The sequence below is a fragment of the Berghia stephanieae genome, chromosome 7 (assembly GCF_034508935.2).
Source record: "Berghia stephanieae isolate SIO BIC M18660-M18661 chromosome 7, UCSD_Bste_1.3, whole genome shotgun sequence".
Lineage (NCBI taxonomy): Eukaryota > Metazoa > Mollusca > Gastropoda > Nudibranchia > Aeolidiidae > Berghia > Berghia stephanieae.
In genome coordinates, this window is record NC_088366.1 from 40,291,133 (window position 1) to 40,319,042 (window position 27,910).

At 38.1% G+C, this 27,910-nt stretch overlaps 1 protein-coding gene and 1 pseudogene across 2 annotated transcripts in view; one reads left to right on the plus strand and one right to left on the minus strand.

The window, feature by feature from the left end:
• Positions 1–753: 753 nt before the first annotated feature.
• LOC144976546 (translationally-controlled tumor protein-like) lies at positions 754–4,375 on the minus strand (annotated as a pseudogene).
• The window catches only part of LOC144977223 (uncharacterized), a 67,022-nt gene continuing 40,500 nt past the window's right edge, over positions 1,389–27,910 (plus strand). The window contains exons 1-6 of one of the 2 annotated variants that reach the window (XM_078922181.1): positions 1,389–1,578; positions 7,228–7,427; positions 7,663–7,848; positions 13,706–14,068; positions 17,713–17,798; positions 20,403–20,522. In XM_078922181.1, coding sequence (XP_078778307.1) covers positions 7,256–7,427; positions 7,663–7,848; positions 13,706–14,068; positions 17,713–17,798; positions 20,403–20,522 — 927 coding nt within the window. In that variant the 5' untranslated portion in view covers positions 1,389–1,578; positions 7,228–7,255. Of the gene's footprint in view, positions 1,579–7,227; positions 7,428–7,662; positions 7,849–13,702; positions 14,069–17,712; positions 17,799–20,402; positions 20,523–27,910 lie in introns of both variants that reach the window. The other variant, XM_078922180.1, reaches the window with a different exon arrangement.

The window sequence follows — 27,910 nt, forward strand, 5'->3', positions numbered from 1 at the left end:
GTATTTTGAGGCCGCCGCTATCTTTTCGATGGAAAAAAATCCTTTGTGGCGATGCACAGCCACTACCAAAGAGACGTGGAACATTGAATAATTTTTTTTTTAATCTTAAGATTAATTATATTAAATGAAAGGTTGCACGAAGGATAAATAAAACATGGGGTAAACGAACGCAGTAACAAAAGAAATACGATAAGCGGCAATGATTAACAAGGGGAATTCCCGAAAGTGATGGTCTTATCGTCGATGGCGGACACGCGCAGTGAAGTGTCGAGTAACAACAAGAGATGAAGTGAGTAGAAAAGTGCCAAAGACAATAGAGAATAAAATTTTTTTCACGGCGGTGATGGGGTTTGAACCTGCGACCTTACTGGGACGACAACTCCGCCTGGCCGGTGAGAGCGTGACTCTGGGATGGCCCCTAGAAATAGGTCATTATTTATTTATTATCGTGACGTGTCATGTGTAATGCACGTCCATGCAAAGATATGGTTCATACAACTCATTGGTTTCATGATAAAAACCAAAGCCCCTGAGTGTCCTTAAGACATAACATCAGGACAAAAAGGGTTACCAGAGAAAATGTGGATTCTTCAGGCGAACCACGCACATGTCTATCTGAAAACCATCAAGGCCCATCCTGAGGGAGTGATGATAACTGACTGAATTACACAACACAAGATCTGGACTAGACCATGAGTAGATAGGATTAAAAAATAAATAAATATAAATAACATGGGATAACTTATTTCAGGATGGGTCTCATACAAATGTGCTGAAATTATGAATATGAGTAAGAAGACAGTGAATTATGGATGACAACTCTCGTCCAATGTTAATGAGGTGATCTGTGGTGGCGACTGTCAGCAGGGCATCCTTGATGTATACAATATTTAACATTTTTCAGCGACGAGTCCGGCTTTGTAGAAATAGACGTAGGGGACAGAGACCTGTTTGCCATCCTCCTCTTCATCTTTCCAGTCAACAAGGGCAACGTGGGCATCTGGGTTATTGCTCTCACCCATGTAAAACTCCCATTCTTTAAAGTTAGCACGAGCAGCATTAAAGGCCTTAACTGCATCTTGCTTTGCTGCGTCCACAGCATCATCGGCAGTGCCCCTTTCCTTTAGCTTGCTAACAACAGTCTTCATGTAAGTACTCATGTAGGTCTTGTAATCCTTCTTGGTACCAAATCCTGTGGACTGTAGCCGCATGTCCAAGATAACATTAACACCAGTTACCATGTCGCCTTCAACAGTTCCCTCATCACCATCGCCTTCAGCACTTGGGTTTACCACCGATCAATGGAGAGCTAACGCTAGCGTTAGTCTCCTCTTTCTAGGTGATGGTCCTCTCTTTCTATTTATATACCTATGATCGGGATGTTTTGAACTTTTCGGGAAAATGAGCTCCAACGACCAACGGCCTTCTGCTCTCAACTCTGTGTCACCCTATTGATGTTGTTAATCTCGTGTTTAAAATGTAAAGTGAGATTGCATTTTGGGCCGTGAGTTGCAGGATATAATACCAAAATACCGATTATGTCACATTGGTTTAGAAATAAGATTAAATTCAGTGCAGGTAATCGTTTTAATAACTCTCTAGTCTTTTAGATCCCCGTAGTAAAGTAAGTTAAACTTAATTAAAGGCGGTGATTTCGATTTCAATAAATAAAACTCTCGACCATTCATTAGGTACTTTGGTAAAACATTCAAATTGGATTGAGCTCAATGAATCATTTCAAAGTGCTTTTCAACACGATTCTAATGAAACCAAAATTGTGAATATCAGATAAGCAGAAGAAAAGTTATGTTAATTTAAAGGCTGAAAAATGGTCTTCTATTTGCCTTTGTTATTTACTGACGGACTTGGTGACCTGAAAATTGTTGCATTTCCGGTAGTGACCACCATTTGGATTTCAAAACTGGTCTAAAATGGCCGCTAAGATTTGAGTAAGGATTTTGCTGGAACGAATTTCATAGATTCGGTATACAACTTTGCCCTGAATTTAATTTCCCCCCCCATGGCAATTCGGACCCAGAGTCTGAATTGTTTCCCCGTGAAAATTCGGACTCGAGTCTAAAGTAAATAGAACTCCGTGGCTAACCAGGGTCGAGTCTGAATAGTCTCCGATGGCTCTTCGATTCGGAATACTGCAATGCAATGCCCCCGAATGATGAACTTATCATTAGTGAAACTCTCAGTTATTCCTTTTGCAGCTAGGCTATAGAAACCGTATTGGTCTTCCTAAACACTCACACTTTCATGAATATCTCTAAGTCATAAAAAAACAGAATAATCACACACACACCCCCCCCCCCCCCCCCACAACCATTTCCACAACTGAAGAGCCGGCGGCTTTTTCTCTTTGATCCCATATCATATCACTATGTTCTCCTCTGCATCCAGCGTCTCGGTCGTTTGCGGGTAACCAAAGTCATATTATTCGCCTTTACCCGCACTTTTTTGCAGCTGCAATTGGCAATATATATATAATATAGATATGCCATGCATGTATCTTTTGCAACATGCGCATGGTCATATCAGTGCCAGTAAAATGGGAGAAATTGGATAGTAAAAAGTTCTAAAATTACAATTAAAAAGTACCCAAGACAAAGGGGAATAATAGATCACCGCTTTTGAAGGTATAGTCATCTTCGAGAGTTCTAAAACGTGACTTGCTCGCTCACTCGCCCTCCTACCGACTGACAACTGAGAACGAGCAGCTTCCCCCCACCCTACCACGCTTCACTTTCGACCCAGTCTCCACTTCCGACACTTCCTGTGATTGCGCAGGCGCATTGTGGCAGGAGTCCGAATTGCCCGGGAAGCAATTCAGACTCGGGTCCGAATTGCCACGGGAAGCAATTCAGACTCGGGTCCGAATTGCCACTTCGTTTATGTATTGTTGTGTTTCAACGTTCGTTGTTTGGTCTATTAAGTCGCCGTTGTGAATATTGTTTTCATGTTTGGATGTCCTTGTGAGTTCCATTCACTGTTGTGTGTTATTCTTCCTGTGAGTTTGTGACGTCACTATGGGTATAAAAACGATCTTCCCTTCTTTTTGGAAGCTCTTCTTACGGCCATATTCATAATGGATTGTTGATTGAAAAATTAGTCGAGTGATGACTCTGTTTTTATTACTGGACGAGCATACCCGGACTATTCGAGTGATGCCTTGATGCATGGCATTTTTAACCGCCCATATATATGTCCTCTACTACGTGGATGGATAACGCCCACTTCGATGGAGACTTTTTCTTTGACTTACTTAACTTATGCCTCTTGGCTCCTGGCGGAGCATAGGGCCTCAACAGCACTCTTCCATCTTCTTCTGTCCTTGGCACAGACCTTTGCCACTCCAGGTAAGATTGGAAATGCACAAATCTTGGTGAAGGCTTCTCCTCCAAGTCTGTTTTGGACGACCCCATTTCCTCTTGCCCTGTGGGTGCCATTCGAGAGCCTGCTTGGTTATATTACAGGGCTCTATCTGCAGGGTATGGCCAACCCATCACCACTTTCTGCGTCTGACCTGGACATCCATTTGTTCTTGGTTTGTTTTTGTCCAAAGGTCAGCATTTGGCACTTTGTCAAACCATTTCAACCTGAGTATTTGTCGAAAAAGCGATTGACAAAAGTTTGTATCTTTGCTGATGTGGTCAAGGTTGTTCGTCAAGTCTCTGACCCGTAGATCAGGACTGCTTTAACATTAGTGTTAAATATTTTAAGCTTGGTGTTTGTGGATATGCTGGACGCTATCCATATATTGGCCTCAGTATTGCAAAGGCGTGGCACGCTTTCTTGATTCTAGCGATTATGTCTTCATCAGTTCCACCCGACTGACTGATTTTGCTGCCAAGGTATGTAAATTCCCTGACACATCTTTATTGCTGAGATGGTGATTTGTGCTTTTTGTTTGGCAGTTAAGCGGAGAAGTTTTGTCTTCTCTTCACTAATCTTGAGACCAATTCACAGCGCTGTTTCTTCCAGGGCCATGACTTTGTTCTGCATGTCTTGTAGGCGGTGTCAGAGTGAGAGGAGGGCTAGGTCATCTGCAAATTCAAGGTCTTCGAGTCTTTTTGAAAATGTCCATTGGATGCCATTTTTGGAATTGCCATATATGCTGTCTTTGTCACCCAGTCCAATACCACAAGAAATAGAAGTGGGGACAGCAAACAGCCTTGCCTAACTCCTGATGTAATATCAAATTTTCTGAGAGTCGACCATTATGGATGACTAGGCAGGAAAACCCATCATAAAGTCGTTTGATGATGTTTATAAATTTTTCTGGCACCCAGTAGTGGAGAAGGATGTTCCAGATCCTTTCCCTGTCTATGCTGTCAAATGCTTTCTCAAAGTCTATAAAGCATACATACATATAGGGATGATTTCCACTCAATCAACTACTCAACAATGCTACTTTGAGTTGCAATTTGGTCTGTGCATGACTGTTCTTTCTGAAGCCTGCCTGCTCATCTTATAGTGTTTTGTCCAAAGCAACTTTCATCCTGTCAAGCATGATTCTTGTGAGCACTTTGCTTGGTATGGACAACAAGGTGATTCCTCTCCACTTGTCACATTGGGACAGATTGCCATGTTTGGGTACTAGCAGTACTAGCAGGTCCTTCTTCCAATCAGATGTTATTTTCTCATTTGTCCACATCAAGTTGAACAGGTGGTGGAGTTGATCCTTTGAACGTTCCCTTTATTCATCCTCAAATATGGAGATTTGTCTTAGGGTCTATTACAAGGGAAGACTGGAATAGCCCAAGTGTCAACCGCAGCTCTGTGCCTCAAATAGAGCTATGGAGAAGTGGCTTGTTGAAGGTCACATAACGCAGTGAATATTCGAACTAGGTATCTTTAGGGTTAGAAGCTAAGACCATACTGTTGAGCCTCACTGCCCCACCTTCCCTTGCCCCTCTCCCTCAAGTTGTTTTGGCAAGGCACAGTTTCTTCAACCTTTTTTGCATGTCCCGAGGAGTTCAAGGAAACTGTGCTGCAGTGTAATAATATTCATGGCCACCACTACTACAACTACCACCACAACATCAACATCATTTCCACAACTATGAAAACCACCATCACCTCTTGATCATTACTACTACTACAACCGCTATCACCATATCATCTCTACCACTATTACTACCACAACCCCCACCACCACATCATCATTACCACTACTACTACAACAACCACCACCTTATCATCATTACTACCACAACTAATCCAACAACCACCTCCACATCATCACTAACACTACTAATACAACCACCACACCACCACATCATCATTACTACCACTACCAGAGCTGCCAACCCCACTGAAGAAATTTTGTAATTTTGACTGATAAAAGGTGTAATTTTTAAGGAAAAGTTATAATTAGTGCCACGCTGAGGACCGGTCCTTGGGGCCAGTCCCACGGTCTTTTAGCTGAGAACCGGGAACCGGTCCCAAAGTGGAGAACCGTTGGCGGTCCTTACTTCTTATAACCTTTCAACGGTCCCAGCGATTCTCGTGCCATACTACTGCCCCAGCGATTCTTTGCCTCGGTTCTTTTGCCTATCTTCCACCAAGCAGGAGGTGCATGACAATCATCAACGCCTTGGACAATTCCATTATACGGGGTAAATTTCAAAATTTACTACACCATAATGATCGCAATGACAATGATCTATGATGAAGGCAGCACCCCTCTTCTCTAATGGGTTATTGTTTTAAATGAATGTGACTATACTAAAGATGAGTGTGTGTGTTTTGAACCTAGCAAGTCCGATTTTTTGTTTTCTTTTGTCTATCTCTTGTCACCACTCCTTTCTATCACATTGTTGTCATTAAAAATCATACAATAATATTAAAATTTCGTTTGGTGTTTTAACTAATCAAATAACATGAGTTTCACATATTATATCTTCCTTCCAAAATAACAGTTATAAGGTCTGTATTTTTAAAAATCCCAATAGAATATTTGGGAGCCCCGAAAGCTCAGTTGATAGAGCACTCTCTTTATACATAAAGGCCAGAGATCGATCCCCGGTGCAATCAAGCTTTTTTTTCTGAACTCCCTGTCTACTCAGCAGTGAATGGGTAGCTGGGTTTGTTAGATCTGGCGAAAAGTACTTTAGGATAGACTAGCGTCCTATCCAAAGGTAGAAATATTTTTAAAAATTAAAAATCCCCCCCCCCCCCCCCCCCCAAAAAAAAAATTGAGCTTTTATATATCGCAATATCCTCTAAATGTGCTCAAAGCGCTTTACAATGGGCCCTGACTAATAGCAACATGTAGAACGAGACATGACGCCTGTTAGGCGATGTTACAATTTTTTTCAGACAGAGACAACACTGTTGACGACCAGGTACTCATTTTACACCTGAGTACGGTGAACGGTGATAGGATGTGAGTAAAGAGTCTTTCAAGGACTCAATTAGGCGCAGAGCGAGGCTCGAACCCAGGACCGTCATACCACAAGACCACATAGCCACACAAAAAGAGAAAAAAGGAATGGAAACAAAAAAACACCCAAAAATCAAAAAAACAAATCAAAACAAACTCTTCCCATACTTTTGGTCCAGCATGCCACAGACACAAAATATTACCAATCCCTTTTCCTTTCAACTCCCTACCCCATCAATTTTCGCAGACACACACACACTCACACAATTGTCACTCCTGTGTAATAGCGCTATCTGCACAGCACACATGACTCCCTCTCAACAAAGCTGTCTCCGCTCTCACTTTCACTGAGAACCTACTGTAGACCACGGTTTTCATCGTTAACGGTCCCTCAAGAATGAATGGTCCCTCAAGAATGTTCAATGTCGAAAAGGACCGGTTCTAGGAACCAGAACCGGTCAATTGTGCAAAACAAAGGCATTGTTGTTGCTCATAAGCATATATCACTGCAATCATCTGTAATTGCTATCGGAAGATTTCTCTCCACAATAAATTTGGTAAAGTCTTCTGCACAAAAAACACTCCTGGTTTAGGCTTCAGAAAACAAGAGGATGATGAAAATGCAGCTTTCTTCTGTTTTCAGTGAGGGCGAATCAGATGGATTTAACTTTTCGTGAAAGAGAACTCTTTTGTTTGTGCATTTATCCATATATTGATTAGATATATTTTAGCTCAATATTCACCTTTTGGAGGGGTCCTTTGCTCAAGTCAGGGTGCAGTGTTGGTTTTTATTTAATTATTTTTTTATTCATTTATTTTTTAATGTAATCATCCAGGAATTTAGTGACAAAGTATAATTAAAGGATGGACGTGGAAATGGAGCCTTCAGATTTCAAGATGGAAGATTTCATGGATGTTGTGTACAAGTGTAAATTTTGTCCATACTCTTGCACACAGTCCCCTGACATGGGTGTACATGTCAAGGAAAAACACTTGAAGCCACCAAATTTTAATTCTCTTCCTGAGAAAGCAACAGGTAAATGGAAAATTATCATAATCATTATCATCTTTGATAATTTGTATCATTATCATCATGACCTTCACCACCATTATTATTATTATTATTATTATTATTATTATTATTATTATTATTATTATTATTATTATTATTATTATTATTATTATTATTATTATTATTATTATTGTTTTTATTATTATCATCATCATCATTATTATTAATTTTATTATTATTATCCATTTTTCTTAATTAGCTGAGTCATCACTATCTACGGGTAACTTCTTATGCCCAGTTGGTGGTCCGACACAGCTGGCAATTGCCGAAGGAACTGTTCTATCTCACCAATTCAAATCTAATGTTGCCATACAAGAGTCAACAGATGTACTCACTTTTACTGAGGCCGAGGGTCAAGCTTACTTGGACAAAAGTTTGCCACGAGGTATTAATTACAATTATTTTAATTCATAAGAATGACAATTTTTATCTTATAATTTAAGTTCATAACTGCTCCCTCTTTCTAGTAGGAAATTTTAGATACTCATCAGCTCTTTCTGTTTTAACAACTATGAATACTTTGCTATTACTATTGAGAAAGGCTGATTGAGATCTGCATTTATATGTTAACAATGATCCTAGTAAAAAGCATTTGAGTGTCCTGGAGATATGATGCCTTGCATGGGTGTGTTTTAAGACTAGACTCATGGATAAATTATTTCTCTTGGATCTACATATGTTCTCTGTTCTGGATTTGAGCCTTGAGCCTATGCATAAATATATATTATATATATTATATATATATATATATATATATATATATATATATATATATATATATATATATATATATATATATATATATATATATATATATATAAACATTTGAAAGATAATTAAGATAGTTTGACTTCTACAACGTTGTTATCGAGCGTTGCTCTCATCAGGAAGTGGAAGTGAAAGTAGATTGTTGTGTTTTCATATTTTTATAGATTCGTGTTTATGGAGGTTCGTAATTACATAAAATTACAACGATGCAATCCCACCGTACACAAACGCACTACAAAAAAGTGGATATAACTACAAACTAGAATATGAGGAAGAGACCATTACCACCCCAACAAAAAAACGACAAAGAAAACGACACATAACATGGTTCAACCCACCCTACAGCAAGAATGTGATAACTTCTATCGGTAACAAATTCTTCAATCTAATACAAAAATGCTGGTCCATCCCGGTCACGTTCTACACCCAATCATGAACAAAACCACCATCAAAATAGGATACACCTGCATGCCAAACATACAAAACATTATTTCATCCAACAATAACCGAAAACTATCACAGCCAGATCAGCCCAGCAACAACCTAGAGAAAAAATGCAACTGTAGGACCCAGACAACATGCCCACTAAACGGCAATTGCCTGACTCAAAACGTAATTTATCACGCCACAGTAACACGACCAGACACACCAAAACAAGAAACATACATTGGCCTCACCAAGTGTCCATTCAAAACCAGATACAACCTGCATACATCTTCCTTCAGAAACATACACAAACGACATTCTACTACACTAAGTGAACACATTTGGAACCTCAAAGAAAAAAACATACAACACAGCATCACATGGAAAATCACCTCCAGAGCACAGTCGTACTCCCCCTCTTCTAAGATTTGCAACCTCTGCTTGGAAGAAAAATTCTTCATCATCACTAAACCGAACATAGCAACACTCAACAGAAGAAACGAACTAACTTCCTCATGCAGACATAGAAACAAACACCTTTTATGTAATTACGAATCTCCATAAACACGAATCTATGAAAATACGAAAACACAACAATCTACTTTCACTTCCACTTCCTGATGAGAGCAACGCTCGATAACAACGTTGTAGAAGTCAAACTATCTTAATTATCTTTCAAATGTTTATAAATAGCTCCTTTTATACTAAAGTTGAGCACTATTTTTTCATGGTTTTTGTTTTATAATTTATATATATATATATCTATCAAGGTTTGTTCTAGAGTTTTTAAAACGCTTTTATATGATGACAAATTGAATAAATAAACGCTTGACAAAAGATCAACGGTGAAAATACAAATTGAATGAATACTGGGGATGTAGGAGATTTCGGAATGTCTCCCTTTACTTAACTTATGTGAGGTCAAATGAAAATCTGAAGCGGATGCGAAAAATATCATGTCCCCAAATCTGTCTACTTTTGGTTTGTTCGGGCTAGAAGCTAGACAGAACCAATTGACAGTTTGCCGACAACGTTTAACAAAATATTTCCCAGGGCAATAATTATCACATCGATGGCATAAAAACGACAGTAATATCAGCAGTAATATTAGTTGATGTTGTTAATCGGTGAAACTTGTTTATAATTTCTGTAAATCTGAATACTGTCATGTGATCAAGTGAATTATATCACTATGAATGCCACGATTTGCTGAAAAATGCCAATCTGGCAGTTCCTAGCAAACAAATAATGTCCACGGTAAAAAAAAATTAAAAAATCAGACATTTCACTGGAAAGACTTTACCATGATAGCAGTATGTTTTCCATTATAAATTACGCTATCTCTGAAGTAGGTTGAATAGGAAGAACAAGATTACCAATTTGATGATCAACAAGACGGAGCAACTTCCCACTCTAGTAACATTACACAGTCTTTATTTTAAGAGAAAATGACATTCGATTTATTTCTGAAGATGAATGGCTTCCACTGGGTCCTGACTTGAATCCAGTGGACTACAGCATTTGATTACCTATGTCCAACATGGTTTATATGGATCACACCGTGATTTACATGGAGGCAGGGTTAAAAGAGTCAATTTGAAATGCTTGGGATCAGATCACTTTTCAAGACATTAGACAATCAATTGAATCAAGGAAGAAAATAGGCTACTCACAGTTATAAAGCAAAATTTGGGATCGAATGATATCCATATATGAGAATTAGGTCAAAATCTTTGATATGACAAATTTGCGGTGTGTCTATTAACCCACCTTTACAGCCTAATCTCAGGAAGTTTAATCCCAACATTCAAGGACAGGGAGTTAACTCTTGCCAGAAAATTTACCAAACGTCACAAAAAAATCATTGTGCCATTTCTATAAGTGGGATTTTCATATTTTAAATTGTGTTAGAAAGAGGAACAATTTATCTACATTTTGATACCAAGAACCATATATGTTTGGCCCGAAAATGCTGAAAAATCCTCCAGTTCAACGTTGTTTAGGGTGTCTGAGTCTGACCACTCTAGGGTTGGTTTTGGATCACTATTTTCATCAATAACGGGTTCTAACAATGTCTCTTCCAGTTCAAAATTAACTTGAATGTCCGATTCATCACCAGAATCACTACCTACATTGTCATTAGCATATGACATGGTCTCAAGAACCAAAGAATTTAGGAAATCAACGGCCATTTTTTTGTTTTTCACTTCGTTTTTTGGACCAAATCAAAAAAAAATCATAACCTCTCTAGTAATTGTCAAAATCGGATACAGGAAAAAGTTACTTTCACTTTTATTCTTCTCGTACTTTCGGAAATTTGCATTTTTTATATAGTAATGTATTATCCCAACCAAAAAGAGCTTCAAAACAAAGCACTTGATATGGGAAATCACCAGTTGCAAACAAGCGTTCTGCCACAATCGGGGTTGGAATTCAGTGGCCGCAATTGAGCAGTCTGTCAAGCAATGGGTTATATATATAGGTGTGAGAGAAAAAAAAAACTGGAAGAAATTGTGACTCATGTTCACCACAAAGAAGAAATCAGAAACCATAGGAAGTTTGAAAGCAGCAAGAAAAATACCTTAAACGAATACTAAGTTTGATTAGAAATCTTTGATAAATTAAGATACTATGCCTGTTATACCAAAGTGGTATAAAAATTACGATATCGAAAGTTTCCAAACTTGAGTCTTGTTTTTGCAGTGTTGTGTGACTAGCGTAGAAATTTACCCTGATCATTGAAAACCAAGTGGCCTTTTGAGATAGCATCTTCTGGAATAAATTTTCCTTTTCACAATGTTATATCATTTTCAGTATGATGCAAAAATCATATTTGATTTATTTCTAAAGATTAAATGGACTCCAATGATACCTACTTGAATAAAATGGACTACAGCATAATATGGACAATGATGTCAAACAGTGTATAAGAGTCATACATTTTACATGAAAGCAGAGCTAAAAGAGTCAATTCAAATTTCATGGAAGCGAATAATTATCTAAGACAAGAGAAAATCATTTGGATCTTTGAAAAAAAAAAAAGGTTACACATAGTCATACAGCAAAATGGGGGATCGACAGATCAAATCCAAATTTGAGAATTACGGCAAACTCTTCGATATGGCAAATTTGAGGCGTATCTATTAAAACAATCATCAAATAAATATTTCTGAATAAATTTTTATGAAATTTTGTGTGCGTTAAGTTCAATAAATTTCCTTGATTAGTGTGAAATTTCAGACTTGCATCAGTTATGGCCGGCGGTTACAGGCCTCTTAACTTACCTATTATAAATGATGGATTATTGCGCATTCTGTGGATCCTTGAAAAGTTCTGTGCGATGTACCATTCTAGGGAATGTGCAAAAATCGATGGACTGGTGTGCATTTATATATATACAAACACAGGTTTTGATATACCTTTGACTGTGCGTGAAGTTTTAGTGGGACAAATATATTTTCGTAAATTTTGAACATTATCTACACCATTCAACATAACATTGTATGATGGTGCCATGAATGGGGGGAGAATACCTCGTTGAACACCACTGAATTGATTAACTGAACCCCCACAATATGATACACAAATTTGTGTGTTAAGTTACTTGATTCTTAATATGTTCTCATATTACTATTGACACATGAAATTTGGTTTTAACACATTTATTGACAAGAATAAACTTTGAATCCACACCCTTTGGACCCCAATATGTTGTGCTAGTTAATTTTATTTGGTAGTACTGTCATGCACACACACACACACACACATATATATAAAAATATATAAATATATATATATATATATATATATATATATATATATATATATAATATATATATATATATATATATATAATATGTGTGTGTGTGTGTGTGTGTGTGTGACTCGGTTACCAAATACAATTTTTATATATATATAATTATTGTTTATTTCTACAGTACAATCATAAACAACAATAACGATTACACACACTTCCTGTAGATTGCCCTAGTGGCATGAAACAGTAAACAATAATTCTATATTTATATATATTTACCGCTCCTTTAACATTAAAGTCAAGCACTTTTATTTCGTGCCTTTTCTTTTTTAACTATATATATATATTAAAAAATTATTTTTTTTTACTATTCCATGATTATCCTTTTTGATGATGAATCACCTACAAGTGTTATAATTGCGATTAATGGGGTGGGGTTCCTGACCTCCCATAGTGGGTAGGGCAGTACTTAATGTGTCTTCTATCCCCCTATATTGATTTCCAACTTGCTGTCTGTCTTTGTCTTGGAATGAGATTACTTGATTTTGTCCTGGTCTTGGCCGGATACCCAGGCTGAGAGGGAAACAGTCAAATATATAATTTGTTTTGGGAGATGATATTTTTTTCATTGTAAATCATCTCTCTGATATGCACTGTATTATTTTTTGTTTACATGTTATATATGATTTGTAATGAGTGTGTTCCTCTTAGTGGGGACCTGTGCTTAACGTCAGGATGAGACATTTAGGTGATCTCAAACTAAGTACTTAGATAGTGTGCTCTTGGAATCTACATCTCTCCCTATTTGAACCAATTCCCTTTTGTCTTACCTTTTCTTGGGTGTACTTTAATTGCAATTCTAGAACTTTTTACTATCCCATATTCTTCCTTTTTACTGGCGCTGATATGACCTTAATGTGTTGCATCCGCCGTAAACCGATAAAAGCAAAAAAACTGGAGATTGTTCATATTCATGATATGATACGTTTGCCTTAATCTGAAAATGACAGTTATAAGATACAATTGAAATTTTATATCCATGATCAGAAAGGAAGAAAATCGAAAATTTAGCCCTGATTGTACTTCCAAGATCATTTCATTGACTATGTGAACTAATTATGAGCATATTATATTGGAAACATTATGATGGTGTGGGTTGGCTTTAAAATCAAGGTAAAGAAATATTTGGTGATTGGTCTTTGTAAATGGTGGTATGCAGAGATAATTCAGATGAATTACTTCAAAAGATTTTAAAAATATATACACATACTTTTTATACCCAAAACAGCAGAACCAGTAACCGAAAGCACATCTGCAACCCGTTGCAACGAAGCTGCCACCACAACAGATTTGACGGAATTGATGAATGTAGTGAAGGACAAGGAAGTAATATTGAATCAGGGAAGCCCTTCCATTGACAGTGAACAACACCAGGCTCAAACTACTTTACCATTTGAACCAGAGAGGTCTTTACCTCGTACACAACAAACAACAGTAGTAGTATCTGCCTACTCCTCATCATCTGCCACTTCATTATCATCATCGTCATCGTCGTTATCAAGTTCAAGTGTACTGCCTTTGTCGAGTGTAAATGATCAAATGATGTCCTCTACTCAGGCCATGTCAGTTATGGCTATAAATATGCCAGTCATAAGTAAGAATTTTAGTATTTATTGGGATTAACTTTCTTATATTCACATCAATGAATCATTGAATTTGTTCTTTATTTTTCATTCTTATTGAATTCTAGATTATGATTTGTCCCTAACATATTTATTTTTGGAGCAAAATTTGATAAATGAGTCAAAGTCAAAAGGTGCCATATGCCTTGTGGTTATTTTGAAATCTCTATTTTTGTTCCTAAAGGCATATGTAATAGCTGTAACCTTAAATTTTGTTATTTTGATGATTGAAAGATGATATGTGAAGCTTGTGACCCAAAATTTGACACAATGTGATAAGTGTTCATGGTTTCACCTATCGTAGATGACAACAAAAATAGCACAGAAAAGCAACTCAAAAACTTCACAACGACGAAGAAATTTATTTCTAAGATTGAATAGCTTGCAATTATCAATCAAAGAAGTTCCAATCTTAAAACATGGTTTTATACCTATGAAATAAATAGCCAGTCGTGTCATTCGTCATAAGCGACAATTAAGGTAAACAAAAGTCTTCAAATCATTAAGAAATAGAGACACAAAATTAAGATATGTATTTATGAGTTAGCAACTGATGTTGTATGTGATACAGACAATGTTAATTTAGACTGAGCATATTTCTGCAGTGGATGATACTTGTAGGTGTTGCTTATGAAAAATGTTGATGACATCCAAATACACTATTTTATGCACCTCTCATTGAACAGACCATTAATCCTTATTTAATCGGGATCATCCCGATTTCTTCCCGGAATTTTGTTCTATCCAGATTTCCCAATTGTCGCCTGCCAGATCCCGATTTTCTATAAGAATATGCAGAGGCTCCTACCCTTCCACTTTTCGCAGACTCATTCTGCTTAATCGGTCTATTTTCCGTATTTTAGTACAGATATTTTTTTTAAAAAATTTATATCATATCTTTGTAATTTACTTTTATAGTCATTAGTTTTGAATATATTGTAGTTTGTAAACATTTGAGTTTATCTTTCATAGTGGGATCCTTTGCTTGTGTCCGGACTGGACTTTAAGGTAATGCCAAAACAGGCAAATCAGTGGTTTGCTCATGGAATCTTCTGTCCCTTATTTGAATCCTTTGTCTTGCTTTTTCTTTGATGCTTTTATCTTCAGATCTACAATAGTGTTGCAAGCGCCATAAAACTCATAAAAACAAAAATAAACAAAACAAGTGTAAGCACACAAAATTCACATCAATTTTAAGAATTGGTATGAATTTGCACGTATACATATTTATACAAGTTCACAAACATATGCACACAAAGACATACATACATATACGTGTGTGCACATATATATATAGGTTGATATATAGAGAGAGAGATGGAAAAAAGCAAGTAAATATTCATTTATAAATAAAAATTCTATCAGTACATTTAAGACTAATTTGGTAAATGTATGTGTTTAGTCTAATATGTATCTTATGAGATCTAATCTTAAGATATATGCTGGTGTGTTTACCTAAAGAATTATAAAATAAATATATTAATAGAAATTGTATTAAAAAAGTCTTTTAAGTTTAGTCTTTCGAAGTTTCTTAAAAATTATTTACCTTATTACCAATTTATTAATCCAGGTTATAAAATTTGTTTTCAATAAAATTCCACCATTCCCTATGAAAAAAAACAAACCCTGCAGATGTATTTATAAGGATTAATTTATCAGAAATCAATAACGTTAAGGGTTTAAAATCTGAACATTAATTAATCATTATTCATCATCGTTAGATGGGAGATCTCAGCTAGGCTACCTGCAAAGCAACTTTTTTTTCCCACAGATTAAAATTTTAGTATCATTTTTCAAAACTCCGGTTCACTTGTAAAAATTCTGGTCTGGAGCAAAAAAATTTCAGGTTACCGGCAACTTCGTCAAATTTCGGTGAGGTCATATTGTTCCAAGGATACCCCCCCTCCCCTTCCCAAACCATCTCTACCTCATCATCATCACTGCCACCACTACAAACACCACGACACATCATCATCACTACCACTACTGTTACAACCACCACCACCAAATCATCAGGACTATCACAACTACTACAACCACACAATCATCATAACTACCACTACTAATACAACCACCACCACCACATCATCATTGCTACCACAACTACTACAACTACCACAACATCATCATCACTACCACTACTACTACAACCACCACCACCACCACCTCATCATCCTCACTACATACTATTGCAACCACTGCCACCACATCATCACTACCACCACTACTACTATTACCATCGCCACCTCATCATATCACCACTAGTACTGCCACCACCCCCTCCACTTCATCACTACCACTACAACAACAACCACCACCACATCATCATCCCTACCACTACAACTATAACCACCACCACCACATCATCATCACTACCACTTTTACTAGAACAACCACTATCACATCATCACTACCACTACTACTACTACAACCACCACCACCACATCATCATCACTACCACGACTTCTACAACCACGATCACCTTCATCTTTCTACTACTAATACAACTACCACCACCACATCATTACTACCACAACTACTGCAACCACTACCACAACTATTGAAACCACCACCACATCATCATCACTACCACAACTACTGCAACCACCATCACCACATCATTATCACTACTACAACACCACCACATCATCACTATCACTACTACTACAACCACCACGACCACATCATCATCACTACCAATACTACTCAGCCATCACTCATGCTTATGTTTCACTACCACCACTACAACAAACTGCCAGCATTGGATTTTGGAACTGTACTTCATTTGAAATAAAGGGACTTTGGGATGGTATTTGGCACTGTGTTTGCTTTTTGTATATACTGTAGTTCTAATCAGTTATCAATTTAGAAATTTACGATATATAAATTATAAACACACTGCTAAATAGCATCCAAATTCCTAATTTTTTTTTGAATGCGGAAATTCCTCTTTCGGCATTGAAATTTCTCTGAGTGGTGTCTGAAATTCCTGTGAGCCAAAATTTTAGTTGGCATCTCTGTGTTTTTACTTTCCATTGGTTCTGTCTTCAAGTTTAACTACTCCATTTATTCCACAAATGATTTCTCTTGTGAAAAGCAGTGGAAATCTTGAATGTCATTATTTGGAAAGAAATACAATTGCATGAGTTTAACATGGACCAGGAACCCAGCCAGAACAATCAACAGACAAAACTTCTTTAATTCTTTCTACAATATCCCTTTGAAGCAAGCTCCAGTAAGAATTGTTGTTAACTTCCTGCTTTGCTTATTGTGCAACAATGCATCGCTCTTATCAGATTGATTTGTTCGCTTTGTGGTATGTTGAGAATTGACAATATTGATGGTGCGTTAAGGGCAAAAACATTTGTCTCCAAAATAGTAAACAATTCATCTGGTCATCACTCATCATCTGCTAACTGTTTTCCTTTTTCAATCATCTCGCATTTTTCCTGTTGTCCTGAAATTGTCACAAAGACAAATCCATAAAAACAATCCAAAATAAACCTTTTCAAATACATCATCTGACTTTGTCAAATTTATTATTTACAATGTCTTCATAGTTATTTAAGATGTCTTGTCCATTAATTATTTTTTTCTCTCTCCTAATTTTTTGAAGACGCAGATGGTAATTCTTCACAACAGTACATAGTTCAGGCAGCAGATGGTAATACATTGGCTATGAACGGGATGACAGAGACTAAGGTATTTTTTTTAAAAAGATCTATTCCATGGGTTCTTATATAAAATGGAAAAAAAAGTATAATAAAAATTTTAAGAATAAAATGATAATTTGCATGTTGTAGCAAATTGATTCCTAGGTCATATATCAATGCAGTCCCTCAAGTCCCTCAACACATTTATGCCAATGGTGTGTAGCTAATATATCGATAATAACAAGAAATGAAGTGAGAAGTTTGTTAAGCTTAATAGCCATATTCTCAGCACAAACCTATAACATAGGAGTCGATTGAGACCTTTAGTAAGCTCTGATATTGAGGACAAATATTGATTCAGAAAAGTGAGGGGAGCAGTCAGAGCAGACACATTTATGTTGATAATAACAAGAAATGAAGTGAGTAGAAAGTGCCAGAAGACGATAGAGAATAAAAACTTTGCAGTGATGGGGGCTCGAACTCAAGACCCTACTGTTATGACAACTCAGCATGATTGCGAGAGGGTAGCTCTACAGTTGATGCCATCCACCACTCCAAAAAACGTATCAAGCGCAATGTCCATCTTGAACCACTCTCCTGACTTCTTGATGTCATTGGTTGGGTTCAACACACATACGCCGCAAAGTTTGTTACAGGAAGTAAATAATTACTTGCACACTTTTTATAAATTTTTTTTGTTGTAGTTTGATTCATGCTTCCTTTCTCTTACAAAGGAACAGTCTATTTCCATCACTGTTTTGTATATTCATCTTAACAATGCCATTCTCACATCTCTCATTCGTCTTTAGTGTTTCAGTTTCATTCATTATGTTTTGTTCTTAAATGGGAAACCGGAAACACCCATATTATCTGTCTTCTTTGATTTAATTGAAGCTTCCAACCCATTTCCTATTGTTATTCAACTCTTTCATGGCCGATTCGAGGTATATCATGAACAGAACTAAGACCAAAATTACCACCAATGAAGAAGATTACACATGAATTGATATACGCAGATGATGCTGACGTAATCTTTGAATCAGAGCATCACGTGAAAATATACATGCCAATAATATTTACTACTTTAGAAGCATGGAAACTAAAAGTGAATCAATCCAAAACAGAATATACTGGCCACCAATGCATTCAATTAACTCCAAAATTTATGAAATAGAAATAACATAATCAGTGAGAATAAACAAATACAGATTTATGAGGCCCTGATTATTCCGATATTGACATATATAATTCTGGAACCTGGGTTCTCACGAAAAAGTCTTGATACATACCACAGCAAACAATTGCATTGTGTAATCAAAATCTATTGGCCAGAGAAAATTACAAATTCTGATTTCTATGAAAGAACCAGGATCCAACACCTGAGTACAATAATAAAAGAACAGTGATGGAAGCTATGTGGTCACATCTTATGTCGAGAAGATAACATCCCAGCCAAAACTGCAATGCAATGACAGAATATTTCCTACATGGCAACAAATATGTAGGGAGACCACCAACATCAATAGTAACTACCCTGAACCAGGATCTCTCTACATATCAGATCAGAAGTTTCTGAATTCAGATGAGGCCGAATTAATTCCTGAAGAACTAAGAAAAACTGCATTGCCCTCTGTCCTAAAGTCACAACAAGATCTTGACAGCCTCAAAACCCTGGCCCAGGACCGTGACCAATGGACGTCGAATTAAAAAAAAACCCAACTCTGTGACTGAATTACACAATTCTCAGCAAGTGTCATTCAGACTGCAAGGCTTACTACTACTATTCAACTTTTGTCTGAAGATTAGTTGCATAATTATGATACTCAAGTTCCAAGTATTGCAGCATATCAATTGATTGTTTATCCAATTTTGCCTAAGAATTATCACAAGGAGACTGTCATTTCTAAATCCCTTTCATATTAACAAATGAGCATCAAAAGATTACTGTTGTTCAGGTTTTATTTATATTAGATTTCGATTCACTCCAAACATTTATCACATTTTTTTTTTCTGGTTGGGGTTCCTACCCCCCATAGTGGGCAGGGAGGTACTTGCTGTGTCTTCTTTCCCCCTGTACCTGATTTTCAATTGCTTTCTGTCTTTGTCTTGGAATGAGATTACTTGTTGTCCTGACCCTGGCTGGAGTCCTCGGCTGGGAGGGAAACAGTCGAATGTATAGTTGGAGTTTTGGGAGATGATATTTTTTTCCTTGTAAATCATCTCTCTGTAATGTATTGTTATTTTTTATTTTTAACATATGATTTGTAACCATTTGAGTGTATTCCTCTTAGTGAGATCTTGTGCTGGTGTCTGGGTGAAACTTTTAGGTAATCTCAAACTAAGTACTTTGATAGTGTGCTCTTGGAATCTACATCTGTTTCCTATTTGAACCAATTCCCCTTTGTCTTACCTTTTCTTGGATGCTTTAATTGTAATTCTAGAACTTTTTACTATCCCATTTTCTTACTTTTTACTGGCGCTGATATGACCTAATGTGTTGCAAGCGCCGTAAAACCCTTAAAAACAAAACATTATCACATTTTATTCAGTGATAGTTCTATACAAAAACGAACAAGACCTTTACAAAATCCCAAGTTTAAATAGAGTAAGTTTATGAGTTAAACAAAGGTAATATAGATGGCTTGTTTTTCAGGAATTCTTGTTGTGTGGTCTATGTAAGCTGGCTTTTACTTCAATGGAGGATTGTCAATCACACATGCAAGCTGAACACAAGGAGCTGATGTATGGTCTAGGGGTCAGTGTTGGAGTTCAAGTAAGTAGATAATAACTCCATTATTTGGTGGCATAATGAGTCAACAACATTAGTTATAGTTCTATTAATAGCTTGATTATAGTTCATGCTCGTCATTAAGTAATTGAGATTTGCATCACAGAGGGGTTGTCAAAAAAAAAAAAAAGGAGGCAGGAGAGGTTTGAAATTCCATTTTCCCTCAGTAGTTTATCTGTGTTTGGAACCCCCTCATATATGCAATTGCATACACGGTCACATTAAGAATGTTGTTTTTTTGATTGTTTGTTTTGATTTTTAAATTTTTGTTTTGCTTTGTTTTTTTTTTTACTGTGCACTCTGGATATGTGGACATTGCTTAACTCGATTTTTACCCAAGTCGATTTTTTTACTTGGTTCCTCCCCTTTCTTCCTATATAACGTTATTAAAAAAAAAAAAAAACTCCACATAAGTCAATGTCGCATAAGTCGATGTCCTTATCACTCATGACCACTGTGGGGAAGATTTTATGTCACTGATTATTGTGATAGGTTTATGTTGTTGTTGTAAGTGTTTTGTTATGGTATGACTGTCGTGTCTCGATCAGGCAGTTGTGAGTAATCTTCATGTTGTGTTTGTTCACTGTCTCCCGCGTAAACGTGACGTCATCGTGTCTCCTATAAAAGCTTGTGACACCCTTCATTCTTTCTCTTTGACCACAGCCTAATTCTAGATCTACTATTTTGCCTATCGTTTGTATCTGACAGATCCGATCCGCCATACTATGTTTTAGAATTAGACTGTACCGGGACGATTCCCGATGTGCCTTTAGAGCATTTTTTAACCGCCCATATATGTCCTCTACATATATGGAGAACGCCCACTTCGGTGGAGACTTTTTCTGAACTTTTTCCTTATTTTGCACATCGTGAACGAGATTGGGAAATCCGTTCACGACAATTGGCGCTGCGACTTAATTCCGAACCCTGCCATTTTTAAAGTGTATGGTAGCACTCAGTGCACGGGAATTGACTTCTTCAAGGTAAAGAGTTCTTGTAAACAAATCAGAATTATGAATCTAAAAACTTGTTTCATCTGATGAACCACCTCTAACTCTAACCCAGTGATTAAACAGTGAAAATAGTTGAAATCTATAAGCTGTGGTGTAGGTGTTGTACACAAGTGAGAAGGGATCTGAGAGTATTCCAAGTTTACAGACTTTATCATTGCTTTAATTGATTTGCATCAACTGGTCTGGTCATTTTAACTGAAATAAATAATCATATTTCAGTTTAATCCAAAATGGATTCAAAGATAATGATTAATGTCATTACTGCTAAGGACCTTTTAAGGTCATCTCGTATAAGCAAGCCTTTGGCTAAAACCCTGCTTGACATTCGAGCACGTAAAGGTTTACTCACTAAGGAGGATGTGATAGATAAGATCAGTAATCGTGACATGTTAGAACTTTTTGATTTTTCGGTTCCCGAATCGTGCGTTTTTGAGACACCAGTCGAACATGCCCCTGGTACCTCTCACGACAGTTCCCCAAACAAAATGGATTCGAATGATAATGTGTCTGGTGCTGGAGACAGACGAAGGGGACTGTCTGCGCAGCAGACCCCAACTAAAGCTGCAGGTTCGTATCCTGAACATGGCGCTACTAGCAATCCTCAAGAAGGTGCTAGTAATGTTGCGAACCCTACATTTTGTAACAATGCGAAACGCACCATTCGTAACGCGTGGCACGATCAGCCTACCGAAAACCATTACCCAACATCCTCTTTGGCATCCGACCGGGAGCCGGTTCCTTTCGTTCATGAAGCTAAATTTTGCTTCGACATGGACAAGGTGCCTTACTCTGAATGTCCTGAACTTATAACTCACACATTGGACCCACCCTCTCAAGATTTCTCAAACTAGGGTCTCACATCAATGGGCCCGCAAAGAGAGGATTGTGGATATGCGAGAGACAAAGTAAGGCGAACCCGCCGGCTACCACGAAGAACACCATCTATGAGAAGAACCTTAGAACAGGAGGATGCTCTAATTGAGGCAGGCATGCACAGGGAAAGACGAGGATGGAGGGATGAGACTAGTTACATGCATTCCTACGAGGCCCCACCTGCGGATCGCAATTCCACTGATCATTATGGAGATATGAGCAGTGGAGGCCCACTTATGCCACCCCTGTCCAAGGTACAGCTGCCTAAATCTATCTCTTTCAATGGGACAAAAAGATGGGATACGTTTGAATATAATTTTCAGAACTTTCTGAATTATCATAATATTCAACATCTCCGTGACCAACTATTTTTCCTGGGCCTAGCCCTGGAAGGAAAAGCAGCGGATTATCTCTCACGGATCCATCAGTCGATAGTCTTTACAGACATACGAGATGCATATGACACCCTGAGAAATCGATTTGGTGGTCAGCAGCTACAACATGCAACTCTGATACAATTCAACAGCACTACGAAGGCTGAAAAAGAAGATGTCTTAGACTATGTTGACAAGCTATGGGAGTTGGCACTGCAGGCATTTCCTGGACAGTCCCCCCGCAATTTAGAGTCCCAAGTGGTAGCCCATTTTATAACAGGACTATATGACGTGAAGGCAGCCCAATATATTGCATGTCAGGAGTGCACCACGATGGACCAAGCCCTGAGAACATATAAGCTTTTTAAAAATTCTCAGCAAGTTGGTTGGCGTGCATGAAAGGATAGACCAAGTACCGGCAACACCGTGCGGTTCAGAGAGCCCTCTATCCAAGCGGTGAATGTGTATGATGAAGAATCTGGGTCAGAATCTGAGGAATTGGAAGATTATAGCCAAATTAGAGCAGTGACTCACAACACGAGCATTAAGACAGCTGGTGTACAGCAGAAGACTGAGATGAGTGTTGAGGCAATGTTCAAAAAGATGTTATCGATGCATGAGCAAACCCAAAGTAAATTAGACACTCTCATTACACTCCAAAGTCAAGTCTTGGAAGTTATGCAAAGAGGCGCTCGACGTGCCCAGCCAAGATCCCGCTCCAATTCCCCATCATCAAGTGCCTGTTTTTCATGTGGAGGTCAAGACCACTATGCTAGAGACTACTCCATGAAAGGTCGCCCAAAGGAAGACAAGGCGCCAAACGGGCAGGGATCCGTTTGAGCCCGGAATTGATCCCAGTTCAAGCAAGGGCAATTAAAGAGGACCCAGTTTTTGAGGCACAACACAGATATAAGACTATGAGCAATTTGTGCCCCTATTCTTCTGACTGTACTAATTTAGTGAAACATGAAGAAACTGAGGAAAACCTTGCCCAGCAGACCAACAACGGAAGCCACAATGTATATCGGTCTAGCAAAGATCCAGAACAGATTGTAAAACCTTATTTTGATGAAGAATGTATCTGTATTGCAAGGTTACAGTCAGAATCTGCCCTTAAAGTACAATGTACAATTGAAAACGTCCCTGTACAAGCAGTGGTGGATACCGCAGCAGATGTTACCATCATCTCTGAACACACTCATAACAAAATCCTACCCACCCCCACTTGTACGAAGTCCATGAAGATGTTTGCAGCAGGTAAAGATCAAAGCTTCTCTGCAAAATTAGTGGGGTCACTACACTTGCGATTGGGAGAGATTCATCTGCTAACTCATATCTATGTTGCTCCCATTTTCGACCCAATGCTATTAGGAATATATATGCTGAGGAAATTAAGGGCAAAGATTGATGTGGAAAAACAATTATTTTGTCAAAATCAAATTATTCCTCTTGCAACAAATTCAACTGAAAATGTAACTCCCAAGTGTGACATGGCACAAACAGATTTACCAGTGGATGATGGAGACCGAACAACTATCAAGATTGCCATTCCCCACAAATCGATCATACCAGCCTAGTCAGTAGTCAGAAGTAATCACTAATGTTGAGTCAGACTATCTGCCCAATTCACCATTTATGTACCTGGAACCATATAGAAATCTGCCAATTTCTGTGGGCCATACCCTGCACGTAACCAAACCAGTTGTTACAGTGTGCTTAATCAACACAGGTGATGAATGCTTCCTCAAAAAAAAAAGGGACGGAAATAGGACAACTGCTTCCCCTGGAAGCAAGAGATATAATTGAGGATGACGAAGATGACTGGCTGAATTTAACAGAAGTGGACGAACTCAGCAACCCCACGACAAAAACGGAGGGGGAATGCTCCATATCAAGCACTTCCTGCCAGCCGATCCAACTACCAGACAAACTTATAGATCTCTGGCAGAGAGTTACGTCCATTCTGGGAGATGAGAGACTAGGTAAAGTTGAACAATTGCTGTGGGAATATCAAGCAATACAACACCACATTGATACAGGAGATGCAAAGCCAATTAAACTAGGCTTGCGATGTACCCCCGTTCACTTTACCAAAGAAGAAGATGAAATGTTAGACAAGATGCTTAAAGCAGGGGTAATACAACCCTCAACCTGGAGCTGGGCTGCTGCAACGGCACTATTGGTACGGAAGACAGATCTGTTTGTGCATCCAATTTGGCTTATTGGTAGATCCCCAGTTCATGAAGATTTCTAGAACAAAGCAGCTTTCCGTACATACCAAGGACGCTTGAGTTTAATAAACTCCCTTTGAACTGTTCAATAACCCTAGGACATATTCTAGAATAATCAAGTGCTGAGAGGGTTAAACCAGAAAAGGGTACTAGCCTTCCTCGATGATACCCTTATCCTTGGAAAATATTTTGACGATCGTCTTTCAAACTTAAAACATCTCAGCTCCATGCCCAACAGACAAGACTGGTGGACGCTGCACAACAATATTATACAATAAGCCAGAATCTCTTCTTACTTCACAATGACCACTTTGGACGAATGAAGTGATGGAGAATAAACCTGCTGAAATTGCCACTTCAAGAGATTTTGAAATTGTGAGCAAGCATATCCAGTACATGACATCAAGAAGCATGAAATAGCAAATAGAGTGAGATCACAAGTCATATATATCTTCTTGCCACCCTCAAGTGATGTCAATGTGTTACTTAAGGCTGCTCACTGTGGTTAAAATATAAAAGTAAATATGAAAGGCTAGGACCTAACAACTCTAATCCATTTGGGATACTCACGACATAAGTTGAGAATGGCATTCTATGGCCCTCAACAAAGATGCAAAATAAACTCTCACAAATCAGACCACTTCAATCACCACCACAGTGTAAGTAATGACATGAGCAGCAGTTAAGAATTCTTATTCAGGTCAATTATTTCCTTGATAATAATTTCAAATCAAGGAATAAACTAGACATGGCATGGGTAGCCTCCTTACAGGCACAAGACCTGAACCACCGCTCTCTGACTAGTGGGAAATGGTCAAGAAGAGCGAGAGAAAAAAAAAAAAAATGGTGACATTATGAAGCTACATACCTAGGAAGAATATGTATTACTAATTGCTTCCGTCATCTGTAGTGCAGTCAATGATAGATAGATTTTACAACAAAGGATGTGAGCTTATGCCTAAACCCATAAAGGAAGAGGGGTAATTATTGGTGAAATGTTAAAAATTATGTTTAAAGCAAGCTCACAAGACTGCTAGGAAACCATTGAAGACAGAGTTGAAAAGATGAAATTCGACTATGGAATTAGAAGAGGCAACAATGTGCACTTCGAAGACAGAAAAAAAAAAAAATAAATTAAAAAAATAAATTTATAACTGAATGCAATCCTGATCAGTCCTGCCAGCATCATTGCAGATTTCGTCTTCGGTGCAGTGTTATGTGTAAAAAACAGACACAAACTTTAAGAAGAAAGGTCAATCAAGAAGCCTCCAACTCTGCCATGACTCATATCTGTTGCTATGTACAAAAAGACAAACCCCAGACCATGGAAAGAAACAACAAAGTATGTATGACTGTCTGGAGCAACATCGCGGTCTGTATCAACTGTGCAGAATAGCGAGTCGATGCCACCACTGTCAACATGGCAGTGACAGTGATGAAGGGGTTCAATTCCAAAGAAAATGCCAGAGAAGCTCAGCCTGATGATACTAGACTGGAACCAAAGGCTGAAGGAGAAGGGGTAGAGGTGACACTGTCACCTCCCCATCAAAGGGTAGAGGTTTCACCTCCCCACTAAGAAATTTCTCACATCATGATGACTCAAGGGCACAAGGGACTACTAGAGACACCAGGAGCAGACACCATGCACAGGGAGCCTGATGATACCCCAAGCAATCACATGTTTGATGAAAGCTAAAAAAGTGCCCTGAACCCAAGACCTGATGATACCAGGGTTGGAACCCCTCGGACTCACAGGCTTGATGATACCTGGTGTAAGCCCCCCTGAACCCAGAGACCTGATGATACCAGGGTTGGAACCCCTCGGACTCGCAGGCGAGGAAGGGAGAGAGCTACCCAGAGGCCCATCTGATAATGGCTCTAGAACCCGACCCAACCTGATGGAACCAGAATAAGCCAAGATGTGAGAAAGAGCCCATGAGGGTACCACGACGACCATGTGGGCCAGGAAATCATGGTAGTGAACTGATAACATGAACACATGTGTGATCACCTCAAGCAGGAGAGGGAGGGAATTATGTATATACATCAGAAGGTATTTTACTACCTCAATCAGGTGAGTCAGAAGCATAAGCTTCAAAATGATGATGGATACCACCTTGTGACAGGACCTGTATCATAGACATTAACATGAATTAGTAACTGACATGGTTCCAACTATGCTTGTTTTATTTCTGACATTACCCCCTGGTCATTTTCATCTTGTCAATTAATTACTAAAGAGATTCCCTGGCCTGCTAGCAATAATGTAAATACTAAATAAGCTCAATTTTCAGCTGCATTGTTTTAAAGAAAAAAATGGGATATATATATCCAGCCTTTACAAGTGCAGCAAACAACCACTGATATTGCCTTACAATTTTGATTGCTTATATCCCCAATGAAATTTAAAATATTACATCCCTCCTAACAAGTTATCTTTTATAAATTTTGGTCCAACTTTCATAAGTACTATGTTCTGATATAGATATTTTAAGTAATGTTTTGGGACCCGACAAACTTATGCAAACATGAGATCTTCCCACTTTTAATCTATATCGGGTATAACTTCAGGAGGGAAAACATTTTAGGAGGGGGAGGAATGTGGGGAAGATTTTATGTCACTGATTATTGTGATAGGTTTATGTTGTTGTTGTAAGTGTTTTGTTATGGTACCACTGTCGTGTCTCGATCAGGCTGTTGTGAGTAATCTTCATGTTGTGTTTGTTCACTGTCTCCCGCGTAAACGTGACGTCATCGTGTCTCCTATAAAAGCTTGTGACACCCTTCATTCTTTCTCTTTGACCACAGCATAATTCTAGATCTGACAGATCCGATCCGCCATACTATGTTTTAGAATTAGACTGTACCGGGACGATTCCCGA